Source organism: Sciurus vulgaris (genome assembly GCF_902686455.1).
Source record: "Sciurus vulgaris genome assembly, chromosome: 5".
NCBI lineage: Eukaryota > Metazoa > Chordata > Mammalia > Rodentia > Sciuridae > Sciurus > Sciurus vulgaris.
The window spans coordinates 81,980,116-81,994,110 of record NC_136465.1 but is presented as its reverse complement, the minus strand read 5'-3'; the positions used below and the strand labels follow the sequence as shown (position 1 = coordinate 81,994,110).

Below are 13,995 nucleotides of genomic sequence, written 5' to 3'. Positions count from 1 at the left end.
CTTCCTCCAAAAAGGCTCAGAGACTTTGTCCTCCTGCATGATAAGCTCTTGAGCTTTGAGCAAGAGCAGAGTATTTCTTGGGGAGGAGGTGGGGCATTAGCATTTTCAGCAAGATAATTCTGTGTAGTGTGACTGCTGCCAGCCCTCCATGACCTCCACATCACTGACTCCTACTCAAACAATACCAAGAGGATCCACCCCTCTTCACCGGGACCCCGACACTCTGGCCCTACGTTTTCAAATGCATCCTATAGGAGATGACACCATTTCCAGCTGAGAACAATTAACTTGAGAACCCTTTCTTCATGGTTTGGAAGTACCCTTAGGAAATAACACTGGTCCAAAACAATTGGTACTTGATATTCATGTACCCGGTTAAGCTCCCACTCTCCCTCCTTTCTAAAGAGCAAAGCTGGAGTTGTAGTATGTGTCCCAAGCCTCAAGAGTAACCAAATATCTCAGAAGCTATTCACCTGGTAGGGAGAATCAACAAATTTAATCCTAGAAAGGAATCTTCGCAGCTCCCCACGGCCAATTTTGGGGGTGGTCTCCTTCAGCTGGACCATTTGGCCCTCCATCAATGCCCACCGCAGACTAAGCTTGCTGACCACCAGGGGTGCTGGATGCCCTTCAGAGCTTGGCCCTGTTGTCCTGGTGACATAAAAGGCATCTTTCCAAAGGTCGTTGATTCCAACTGAGGAAGGACAAAAATGAGAGCAGTTAACAAGGACAGATACTTTCTAGTAACAGGAAAGTGGTTCAGGTCAACACCTTTAGTCATTTGTTTACTCACTACTTCATATGAAAAATTTCCTGAGCACCTAGCAAATGCCAGAAAGTGAGCCAGACAGTGAGTGTAAAGAAGTGACAGACTGCATGCCAGCAAAGCAGCTTAATCTTCTCAGTGTTTGCACCTTTACTTTTCTGACACTCTCTCCAAGGAAGCCCCAACTCAACAAAAGAGAGAACATGCCCACTATGGTGAGTATTCAGTAGAAAAGTGAGCCCCACAGACTAGAAAGTCTGAGAATTTCCAGGTTGTCAGTACATGGTCACATCTGTTATGTTCCTAGCCAGGTATGATTTTGCATCATCATTAAATAGTGGTTACAAGTATTACCATTACGTAATGTTCCTGTATACTACTTTAAACTAATATTGATTTTGCATGCAGAGGCCTCCCCACCTCACTCCCACCCGCTGTGATCCACAACCAGTGGGCAGGCAGGCCAACAAGTTCCAGGTCAGTTGTTCTTCCCAATATATCCCAATACATGAGAGTCACAGCACTAATCCAACTTTAGGAATGAGTTTGTGTAAGTAGAGAGCAAGTGGCAAAAGAGTACAGACAAAAGACAAAAAGGAGATGTGGCCAGGAGATGTGGTCTTCCCCCTTCCCTACCCACCATCAGGAAGAGCTGCTTCCAGGGGGCTGGGACTGTGAGAGGAGACCAGCAGCCAACCAGACTAGCAGGCAGCAGCGGCCAAATGCCCAGGGCTTCAGTTTCCTGGATTAAGGGTCTCCAATATATGAGCCCAATTTTATGATAGCTATATAAAGTAGAAGAACAGTGGTTGGATTATGGATAATTATTACTTTCTTCTTTGATTTTTTTTCTCTTGACTCCAATTTATATGCAATATACACATTTGCTACTCAAAAAACCCACTCCAACTAAATCACTGCCCTGATAAAACATATACTACCTCTATTATATCCCTCACAGTTAATTTCAAATCCTAGTCTTCCCATGAAGATTTCCTATGAGTCTTGCCAGCACCTGGCACATAGCTGAGGCTTAGTACATTCTCTGAGGGGCTGCATACATAATCCCTGCAGAGCCCCTCTAGAGAGGGTATGTGCTTTCACCTCCATTTCAGCACATTCAGAGGCTCCAGGCTCTTGCCCTGGTGACTGGTGCACCTATCCAGAGGGAGAACTCCAGCAGCATCCCTGGCCCCAGGGACACCAGAGTAAACGCTACTGCTGTCACCTGAAAAGCACGCATCCTTCCCTTGGTGGGGCAAGGGTATCTTCACATAAAGCCAGCACACCTTCTCCCCATCTTTATACACAGACCCCCAACATCACTGGAACTCACCCTCTGAGGCCGTCACTGTGCCTGAGGTGTTGGCCAGGTCCAGGAAGATGGAGGGGAAGGCTGGGTGCAGGAGGTAAAGGTGGTGGAGGCTGGGTGGCTCAGCTCCCACTCCAGCATCCTGACAATGAGCCACAGAAAGAAAGAGCAAAGGTGACTATATTCCCACACATGACAGTCCTCAAGTGAGAAGACAGAGGAGAAAAGGTGATTACTCATCGCTCTCAGATGCTAAATCCTGATCCCAACTACAAAGATGTGTTTGAAAGAAATGCCCATATACAGGAGATTGGTTATTTCAAAGAGCTCAAAACACTGGCTTGTCACTAACATCTTCAAACCACTATCTATAGATAGAAAATGCTCATATAAGAAAAAAGAAGGATGGGGGAGGAAAGTGCACACCCTAGAGGAATCTTCTGTAGAGAATATTCCCTTCTTCTACCTATGAGAAAACTGGGGTACCTGCTCATCCCTCACATCCAGTGGGGCTTTGCAGAGAGAAAATCTATTTTTAAAAATACAGTGAGCCAAAGACATTTACTTTCATTGGATACCAAAAACAACAGCAAACATCAGGTTAAAAATTACAAAAGTGTTGTCAGTTCCTAAAACAGGCAGATTGTTGACCAGACAGAAACAAATCATTGATGATAAATCAAAAGTTCCAAGGCCTGGGGCTGGGGTTGTGGCTCAGTGGTAGAGCACTTGCCTAGCATGTGTGAGGTACCAGGTTTGATTCTCAGCACCATATAAATAAAAGAATAAAATAAAGGTCTATCAACATCTAAAAAAAATTTTTTTTTTAATTCCAAGGCCTAAGTATCAAGACTCCAAATCTCTGTAGCAGAAGAAATGTCTGCTGGAACTACATTGTCAGTAGGACTTCTATACAGGGCTGGGGATATGGTACACACATGTGCAGCTGTGCTGGTGTTAAAGCACAGAGGACATCAGCTCCACCTCCACATGCGTGGCAAGGAAAGAAGGCCACCTCCCCAGGAAAAGAATAGGCAGGGGCTTGCAAAGCACATGAGGGCTTTTCACACACAGTCAGGTATGAGGAGACTATGCTCTGTCTCAGTTAACATGACCATAAAACAGCCAAGTGCCTTCCTTACTGCCTACAGAACAAAACCCACATTCTTTAGGATGACAAACTAAAGTCTTGCACCATTTAACCAAAATCTACCTTTTTGAGACTTCAACTACAATTATTTACTGCCCACCCTATACTTCAAGAATGTCTCATAGGGCTGGGGAGATAGCTCAGCTGGTAGAGCGCTTGCCTTGCAAGCGCAAGGCCCTGAGTTCAATCCTCAGTACCACAAAAAAAAAAAAAAAAAAAAAAAGAATGTCTCATAATTCATAAAGCCAGGTGTGGTGGTGGTGGTGCACACTTGTAATCCCAGAAGCTCAAGAAGCTGACACAGGAGGATCACAGGTTAAAAACCAGCCTCAGGAACTTGGGAGGCTCTAAGAAACTTAGTGAGAACCTGCCTCAAAATAAAAAATTAAAAAGGGCTGGGAATGTGGCTCAGTGATTAAGTGCCACTGGGTTCAATCCCTGGTACCAAAAAAAAAAAAAAAAAGAATGTCTCTAAATATATCTTCCCTTGGCTCTACCTAACCACTGCCAATCTTATAATTTCCCCCTTAAACTCACTGCTCTCTCCATCCCAAATCCATACATCAACATATACTATCCATCCTCAGGTACCCAACATAAATGCCAGCTTTTCATGAAAAGTTCCCCTATATCACCCCAATCAAAATTACTATCTGCCATCTACACTTATTTGTACCTCCACTGGAACATGTGTAACATGCCCTTGTCTTGTAGGAAACTAGGAAATTAAAATGTTAGGTGAGCTGGGGGCATAGTGGTAAACACCTGTAATTCCAAACTTGGGAGACTGAGGCAGAAGGATCATAAGTTCAAAGCTAGCCTCAGCAACTCAGTGAGAACTTAAGCAATTTAGTAAGACCCTATCTCAAAATAAAAAATAAAAAGCACTGGAGATGTGGCTCAGTGGTTAGGTGAACTGCCAGTGATCACATATTAGGGCATGGCAGATCTAACACCATAATCTAGATTTTAGGTAAATCTCATCCTGAAAATGAGAGAATATATTAGCATCTTCATTAATGGGCTCAGAAAACTTAAGTAGCTTATCAAGAGGACACATGGTTGATGAATTCAGGACTCTGTGTCCATCAGGTTCCCACTCATCCCTTAACCATCTGCTTCCTGTAAAGGGTCAGGGCTACTTCCTATTCTCCTTGCAGCTTAACATGTAAGACTTTCTAAAATCTGCCTACTAAGTGTCAGACCTTCTGTCCCATAACTCCCCCAAATGACCTCTTAGCTAATCAGTGGCCCTCTCCAACTGCTCTTCCCCTTCCCCATGCCCATCTGCAGCCTCAGTATAGTCACCTCAAAGCCCACCCTGACCTGACTCCCATGTGAAACTTTCTCTAGCCACTCCAGATCAGTCATGATGATTTCTCCTCTTAAGCCACTGCAACACAGATGAGTTACCCATAAAGTTGGACCTGGAATCCTGAAAGGACTTTCTAGTCTTTCCCCAGCCTCTCACTGTTGGCAGCCAGTAGTTAGGGGCCCTGGTCAGCGTTCACATTCTTAGCCAAAAGGCAAGGCAGGAAGCATGGCTCAGGAGGACACAGCTCCTTTACTGATTTGTTTCTACCTCTAACCCTAGGACAGTGACTGCTCAAATATCTTGAGACCCCAGTCAGTCCTGTGGAGCAGCTACCATGTGACAAAGTGAAAAGGGGGACCCCCAGGATCACTCACAGAATTGGGATTAGCAGGTGACAGCCCTTCAGCCCAGAAGAGGAAGACAGACTTCTGATCTGAAGTCACTGCCGAGGTGGTGGGTGCTTCTTTCATGTGACACGGAGCACTGTAACTCCAAGCGATGGAGCCAGAGTCACCATCCACCACCATCATCTGCAAGAAAGCAGAGTGAAAATGGCCAGTCCCTGGAAAAGCAGCAGGCCAAGAAAGCACACCGAACAGAAACAAGGCAAACACCTGCAGATATTCAAACAATACCAATTCAGGGAATTGGCTCCGGACCACCACCACCACCCCCGGCCCATGATGAATACCCAGATCAGTGGATGCTCAAGTCCCTTACATGAAACAGTGTGGTATCTGCATATAACCCATGCATATCCTCCTGGATACTTTAAATGATTTCTAGATTACTTTTAATATCTAACACAATGTAAATGCCATGGAAATAGTTGCTATATACTTATTTAGGGACTAGTGACAAGAAAAATAGTCTAAGTGTTAAGTGCAGATACATTTTTTTTTCCACATATTTTTAGTCCACAGTTGACTAATGTCCCCATGTGGAACCCACAGAGAGAGAGCCAACTGAATTCGGAGGTTGAGTTTCTAAGATGTAAGCAAACTGGGTGTTCAGAGAACATCAAGTAATGGAGAGGGACCAGTATCCATATTTTTGTAGTTCTTGTTCCCATGTAATAGAATTTAAGGGACTTTATAATTCTTTTCAAGAAGACAATGTAAATCATCAAGTTCATCTCATTTTACAGGTGAGGACTGGATGCTCAGAAATAGGGAGTGATTGGGATTGTCCCACAGTTACGACAGTCTCAGAGAGGCTATTCTACCATAATAATACTGAAACGAGAGGCCAACAGCAGAGCCTCGTTGTGTTCCTTCCCTCCCAGAACACAGCAACCACTAGGAAGCAACTAAGTGACGACCAGGCACTGCCATATGAGCTTTATGAATTTGACCCTATTGAGTCACAGCATGTGTACTTCAGCCCTAGGGTAGTCTCAAATTTAAAGGAGCATAGACTTAACAGGCAAAAAACAAACCAAAAGGCATTTCATTCCACAGCTCCATTTCTCAAAGGCCAACAAGAAGTCAAATTCACAGACCCTGGCAGTGCTTACATCTCCTTTAACCCCTAATACCTCAAACCTCATAGATCTAGAGCCTGTCATTTGCCCAAATCCCCAAGAAACTCCCCTGCCACCTCCCATCTAGGATTCTTACTCCCTCTCCTCCATGTCTCTGTTCTTCAGTAAATGGAAGACCCAGCCTTCCCGGGACAGTCACTTCCCCCACTCCTTCCGTCTCTAAGACCTGCCCTTCTGGGCCATGCTCAGACAACACCACAATAGGTTCTGGAGCCCACCTGGCAGCAGAGAGGAGAAACAAATGAACAGAAGCAATTCCCTTTGGTAGTTGTGGGGAGAAAAGAAGCTTAGAGGCACCAACTGAAAACTGTATCCAGAAACCCACATGTAGTATTTTATTCAACTGCTATGATAACCCCCTGAAGGCAGGCACTATGATGACTCCTGTTTTACAGATGCAAAAGTGACAGTGAGGCAAAAATTATGTAATTTGACCAATATCACTAATAAGTAGTGGAGCCAGGATTAAAACTCAGAGCTGAAATCCTCTGTGTCTCAGTGCATAACAAACCTTCTCCCTTAATCCTCTCAGGAATGTCAGTGAAAAGTACAATCTCTATTTGAAATTCTTTTAGAATACAATCAGACATCCCTTCTCACTGCTGGAAGACTCTCCTTTCCATCTTCACCTCTGCCCTCTGCCTCTGACCAAATAACTCTCTGGTCTCCACACTTCACTCACATCCCACAGCCTGCCTTTGGGGCCTTCTGCAAGCTGAGTCACTCTGATCTCTCTCACAGAAATGTGCTCAGGCATCCTTCCCTCTCTATCCAGCAAACCTCGGCTCCACTGCCATGATTCTGCACATGCAACCCCTGACTGACGTGCAGCATCTCGACTCCATAACCCTCCAGCTGTCCTGCCCACTACCTGCTCCTGGGTGTCTATGGGCAACCATGTGCAAACGCCCCCAACAGCACCTTCTAGCCATGTGGTCTAGGTGCCCCAGAAGAAGCAGCCCTGTCTTCATTCCTTTTGTATCTCTAGCACCTAACACAGAACTTGACACACACTAGAGGGGATGATTCAGTGTTTGTTGAATTATTTTCTCTCAAGGAACACTGTGTGATATGTATTTTTTATGGTGAAGATAAACCAAAAATCTAAGCCAATTATAGAAAAGAAAATTTTTAAAACTCCACAATTCTGCCTGGAATAAAAAAGAGATAACAGCAGTCTATCCACACAACATGCAGCCTCACCTAAAATCAGAAAGATTTATTCCATGTCCCAGGAACATGCCATACCATTTCTGTCTCTGGGCTTCTGGTCTTAGTGTTCCTGACCTGGCCTGCTGTTCCATAAATTCAATTTAAAAGGCCCTACTCATATTTTCCCCTTTTATTTGAAGTCTTCCATTAAAAACCCAGAAGCCACAGATACCCTGGAAACTGCAGATACATACTTACTCTGAAGTATTACATTCTTTTAATAGCTGCCTTTTCCTACCAAGAGATTTCAGAAGGTTCCTCCTGTCTAACTGTAAATTAGGGATCTAGCAGGACCTTCTGCGCAGGAATGAACTTATCCAAGAAATATTCTGAGTGCTATATATCTTAGTAGTGAATTTTGAGTTCTCATTTTACCCTTTCAGATAGACTTCAGAATTCTTTCAAGGATGAGACCATTTTTAGATTCTCATTCCTCACAATATCTAGCACAGGGCTGGACACAACGTATATACTTTATATAAAGTTCTGATGGATTTGAGTCCCAGTGTTTTACCTTTTTCATCCCAAGTCCATCCTGTATCTGCAGAAGGAAGTCTAATGTCTGATCATCAGTGAAATATCCAGGAGTAGGCTGGCTGCAATTTAGGACAAGGAAGCAATCAATAGTGAATAAGGAAACAAGGAAGTCCTCCCTCTTTCTCTTGCATATGCCATAGATATCAAGTAACTATTCTCAGTAAATTTTTAAATTGCTTTATCTACTTTGAAAGTGGAGCTAAACCATGGAGCTAGCCCATGCCTGTGATCCCAGCTACATGGGAGGGGGAGGCAGAAAAATCACAAGTTCAAAAGCAGCCTGAACAACTTTAGCAAGTCCCTGTCTCAATAAAATAAAACAGAAAGTTTTAAAAATTGCTGGACATGGGGCACACAGCTTGGGAAGCTGAGACAAGAGGATCTCAAATTTGAGGCCAGATTTAGGAACTTAAAGATGATGCTGTCTCAAAAAATAAATAAATAAATAAATAAGGAAGGAAGGAAGGAGAGGGAGGAGGAGGAGGAGAAAATAAAAAGTGCTGGTAATGTAATTCAGTGGTAGGGCACCCTTGGGTTCAATTCCCAGTATAGAAAGCAATCAAGTACATTAAGGCAGTAAGTAAAATAAAAAGAGAGAAAGAAAGTAGATCAAACCAGCAAGCAGGAGCAGGAGCAGACTACGAACCTACGTATGCCTTGAAGGCTCAGTGTCCAATAAGGTGTAAGATTTTGCCCCCGAAGCAGAACCAGGCCTTGTCTGGTTGTAACCAGGAGATTGCTGCAGTTGGAATCTGGTGCCTTCACCATCTGGAGTAGCTCAACACCATCACTGGATTAAATAAGACCCCAACAGTTAGCCATGGGAGTGGATGAGATTGCTGAAACCATTTATTTAGCTTTTTCTCTCACTATATGTATGTTTGCTATCCCTTGGTAATCGTGGGGGATTGGTGCCAGGACTCCTGCCTACCAAAATCCACAGATACTCAAGTCCTTATATAAAATAGTGTAGTATCTACATACAACTTACATCCTCTGATAGACATTAAAGCCTCTCTAGATTACTGATAAAACCTAGTGTCCTGTAAATGCTTACAACTATGTAAATAGTTACAACTATGTAACTATGTTACAACTATGTAAATAGTTGTTGAATTATATTGTTGAGGGAATAAGGACAAGGAAAAAAATGACTGTACATGTTCAGTACAGACAAAAAAATTTTCCCTGAAGTTTCCAATCTGCAAATCTGCAATTGGTTAAATACACAAATGTAGGCTCCACAGATAGTGACAGCCAGCAATACTCTTGCATCCATTTCCCACCATTACCTTACCAAGTGGAGTGCTTTGTCATTCCCATTTAATCTCACTTTCTTGACCCAAACCTTAGAAACCAAGGTTCTCTAGAAAATTCCATGAATCCAAAAAGGAACTCACAGGAAAAGTGCCATGGTACAATATCTCTCACACTGGAAACTCTGGGAAAGGTAAATAGCCAATATTAATGGCACAGAAGACAGATGGTAAGCAGGACAGGAGGCCTGAAATTGTCAATGAGGTTGAACAGCAACTCCTGGCTTGCACTTCATCAAATTATTTTGTTCTCTACACCACTGGGCCAGTCTGTTTAATTCCTACAAAATTCAGTGAAACAATATGCTACTGCCCCCCCCCCAAAAAAAAAGCTAGAAAATGATTTGCAACTTCTGGTAAAAAAGAACAAAACAGTGATACCCCCAGTATGGGACTAAATGGGTACAAATTCACTGCCTATGACAACTACCTGCTTTTAGTTAAGAAACAAATAAGAATTTAAAAAATAAGATTTCATGATACTATCCTTGCTCCTGTTGAAATGATTCAACTAAAAGAAAATTATGGGACAGAGTAGGCCAGACAGTTCTGCTCAGCTTTACGAAGAGTTATTTCAAATAAATCTATCTCCCCATCACTACTCTGACTCAGACCAAATACCCTTTCTTGCAACTTCTGTGTGACATGATCATACATCATGGGCACCAACACATACATACTAACACACTATGCATAATGGCCAAGAGCAAAAAATTTCTTACTCCTGTTAACCACATTAGAAGATGGTTCAGTAAGCCTTGCACTGTTTCCCCTAATCCCTGCCCACACAATCACCAGCCCAACCAAATTTAGAGACTCCATAATGCATGAGTTCTCAGGAGACCTCCAAGTGCCTGAGTTCAACGTCTGCCCTACCTGTACACATCAATGAGCTCAGACAAGTTGATGGATCTTCTCTTCTCCCATTCTGGTTCTTCTATCTGCAGAGAATGTGGTGAGCTGTCTCGATTTTGGGCCTGAACAAAAATGTCCCGCAGGGCGACAGCTTGTATATTTCCTAGCACCACAGGAAGAACCAACACTGAGAATTGAATTTAACAGAACTATCCAGGGTGGGGATCTGAGCAAGAGACACAGCCCATCAGATGAGTCTAAGAGACCCTGCTCAGGCTGGTCCCACATGGAATGGGTGGGTAAGTGATAAAGCAAATGCTGGCCAGAGTCTTCTCTCTAGAGAAGGCAGCAAGGGAAAGCACAGCTCACAATCTCTACAGCAGGGAGAGTGAGAAGCCCCGGTGGAGGTGATGAAAGGGCTGGCTCTGCAATCCCTGAGCTTTCACTGCCTCATGAAGAAGGCCTGGTCACATACACCAATGGGGAACAGTGGAGAAAATCAGCCATGCTTCTTACCAAAGCCAAACAGGATGTAGACAGCTCCATTTGCAGTGATGTAAACCTGAGGACCAATCAGATTCCCCACTCCCATGATGTTGTACTTCACAGGTCGGCCCACTGGACTCCCTGTCCAGCCAGACACCAGCAGAAAGCATAGATCTGGCTGAAGAAGTGAAAGAAGGGGTCAAGTCAACAGAAGCCCTTCATTTCTTTATCGAACAGCTCTCCTGACAGTCATCGCCTCCTCTTTGGCCAAGGGCTCAGAATTCTCAAGGCTAGAAAGCACAGGACAAGGCTACTTTGGTTATTTCCTTGAAAGTAAGAAATGAGTGAACAGCCCATCCCCTGATCAGTACATGCGAAGGGCACCTTTATAGTGCCTCAGACAATTGCTCTGACTGCACCATCTCCAGAGGCACACAATTCTAGCCTACAGCTGAATATGGGATGGCTGACCCCAGGTCTTTACTCCCATACCCTGAAGCCCCCAGTAATACTCAGCCCCAGCTAGAACCAGTCCAGGCACAACATCAGCTGTCTGGCTACTGTCAACTTCACTCTCAGAGATAGGAAAACCTTTCCTGTGAAGGAAGGACCTGGTAATAAATATTTTAGGCTTTGGCAGCCACACAGTCTCCATAGCAACAACCCTCTTCTGTTGATCTAGCAGGAAAACAATCATGGGAAACACATAAATAAACTTTTTTCATGAAAATAAGCAGTGAGCCAAATTTGGCCTGCAGAGCACAGTTTATCAATCCAGCTCTAGAGGGTTGTTTTCTTGAGGAGTCATCAGGTGGGAAATACAGGAAATGTGCTAATATCTTAACTTCAGTAAAACTTTTGACAAAGCACATCATAATAAATTCTTATGGACTAGATAAAGAAATATGGTTTGCTATATACCCAGAAAAAGGTACTTATGGGGTCGATACTAATCCAGAGGGATGTTTTTAGAATCTCATAGCATTCTGCTGTTGCCTCATTCCTATTAAATATTTTTATCAGAAACTTATATAGAATTCAAGTTAATCACAAAGCTGAAAGGGATAGCTAATATGCTATATGATAAACTAAAAATTCAAAAAGGTCTCAGACTAAAAGATGAGTCAAAATCTATAAGGAATATTGATCTCTTAATTAATGATTAATTAAAAGACGGGTACCTCACTGATAATAAAACAAAGAGCAAATCTTAGGCTACTGTAATCTTTGACTGCAAAAACAGAAGTACAGAGTCTGCATCAAAAAAGTCAGTTTCCTGGGGCCTGGGGTTGTGGCTCAGTGGCAGCATGCTCACCTAGCACACATGAGGCCCTGGGTTCGATTCTCAGCACCACATAAAAATAATATAAAGGTATTATGTCCACCTACAACTAAAAAATATATTTATTAAAAAAAAAAGTCAATTTCCTAAGGTTGGTATAACCATTCACTCATTCTTAAACTAAGAATAAAATACCATTCACAGATATGGGTACCAAATATAAAAGAGATAAACGAACTGGAGTATAAAGGGAAAGAAATCAAGAAAAAGAGGCACTGGGACTTCCAGCTGCTGGGAGGAACAGTAGAAGAAGCTAAGACATTTGGCCTTGAGAGTAGCAGGCTGAGAGGGACCAGGCTAACCAAATCCAGGGATTAGACTCATTCAGAGTAGCTCTACTGCACTGAAGCTGGAGCAATGAATGGAAGCTATGAGAAAGCACATTTCTCACCAACGGGACAATTTCTAGAGCTGACAAACAATGAAATGGACCACCCACAAATGAGTGCTCTTCCCATCAGCCCGAGTGGGCAAGAAGGGCATGGAGCCAGTGTGTCTGGAATCAGGCCCAGAGATCACAGCATGATGTGAGAGCAGTAACCACTGGCTTCTAAAGTCTCTCCCCCTAACATTCTAGACAAGATCCATTCCCTAATCCCAAGCAGGTCCAGTTCTCCCATTCTGTTCACACTACGCTGAAACCTAAGGATACAGTCACTAAGGTATTAACCTAATATGTTTCCATTCTTGTGAAGAGAGCTCCTTCCCTGCCTATGGCTTCTGTGGCTCCTCACTTTCCCTGTTGCTGGTAAAGAGGGCAAAGAGATCAGAATAAAGATGAAGCTGTCACTCTAAATCCATCTCCTCTCCACGAATTTCCTGGAACCATCACTTTGCAGGCATAACAGACACTGTTCCATATCTGAACACTGTTGTCTGAACAAGTAAATTTTGTGAGGCAAGCTGAGCAATACACTAAATAGAGACAAAGCAGTAATTTTTTAAAAGGCAGAGAATAAGAAGAGATGAAAAGCTGACTCCTCTAATCGAGGCTTCCCCAACTGCTTGAACCACTACCCCTCGGCCACCAAAGCTATAAGAAGCAGATGGGGTACTAAGACCAAGATTTCTACTTTTTTATTGTTTATTCCATTTAGTTAAACATGACAGAATGCATTTTGATTCATTGTACATAAATGGAGTACAACTTCTCATTTCTCTGGTTGTACACAATGTAGTCACACCATTTGTGTAATCACACATGTATATAGGGTAATGATGTCTGTCTCATTCCAACATTCTTCTTTCCCCTCATCCCCTCCCCTCATTTCCCTCTACACAATCCAGCATTCCTCCATTCTTCCCTACCCAAACCCCACTGTTATATATCAACAAGCACTTATCAGAGAAAGCATTTGGCCTTTGGTTTTTGGGATTGACTTATTTCACTTAGCATGAGTCTGTAGCTCTATCCATTTACCTGCAAATGCCATAATTTTATTCTTCTTTATGGCTGAGTAATATTCCATCATGTACATATACCACAGTTTTATCCATCCATCTATTTAAGGGCACCAAGGTTGGTTCCTAGCTTAGCTATTGTGAATTGCTATAGACTTTGATGTGGCTGTGTCAATACAGTACGCTGATTTTAAGTCCTTTGGGTATAAACCTAGAAGTGGGATAGCTGGGCCAAATGGTGGAGCCATTCCTTTTCTGAGGAATCTCCATACTGCTTTCCAAAGTGGTTGCACCAATCTACAGCCCCACCAGCAATGTATGAGTGTACCTTTTTCCCACATCCTCACCAACACCTTAATATTATTGCTTATATTCTTGATAATAGTCATTCTAATTGGAGTGAGATGAAATCTTAGGGTAGGTTTGATTTGCGTTTCTCTAATTACTAGAGATGTTAAACATTTTTTCATATATTTGTTGGTCGACTGTATTTCTTCTTCTATGAAGTGTCTGCTCAGTTCCTTAGCCCATTTATCGACTGGGTTATTTGTGTTTTTGGTGTTAAGTTTTTTGAGTTCTTTATAAATTCTGGAGATTATTGCTCTATCTGAAGTGCATATGGTAAAGATTTTCTCCCATTTGTAGGCTCTCTCTTCACATTATTGTTTCCTTTGCTGAGAAAAAGCTTTTTGAGTTTGAATCTATCCCATTTATTTATTTATTTATTTATTTATTTTTGCGGTGCTGGGGATCGAACCCA

General features: G+C 42.8%; 1 protein-coding gene across 1 annotated transcript in view; it reads right to left on the bottom strand.

Annotated features, from left to right (window-relative positions):
* FAM234B (family with sequence similarity 234 member B) overlaps window positions 1–13,995 on the bottom strand; it is a 35,348-nt gene that overhangs the window by 2,544 nt on the left and 18,809 nt on the right. Inside the window, exons 6-12 of the mRNA XM_079140040.1 lie at window positions 10,523–10,670; window positions 10,028–10,169; window positions 8,482–8,625; window positions 7,813–7,894; window positions 4,918–5,073; window positions 2,103–2,220; window positions 474–694 (exon numbers count right to left, since the gene is read on the bottom strand). Coding sequence (XP_078996166.1) covers window positions 474–694; window positions 2,103–2,220; window positions 4,918–5,073; window positions 7,813–7,894; window positions 8,482–8,625; window positions 10,028–10,169; window positions 10,523–10,670 — 1,011 coding nt within the window. The remainder of the gene's footprint in view (window positions 1–473; window positions 695–2,102; window positions 2,221–4,917; window positions 5,074–7,812; window positions 7,895–8,481; window positions 8,626–10,027; window positions 10,170–10,522; window positions 10,671–13,995) is intronic.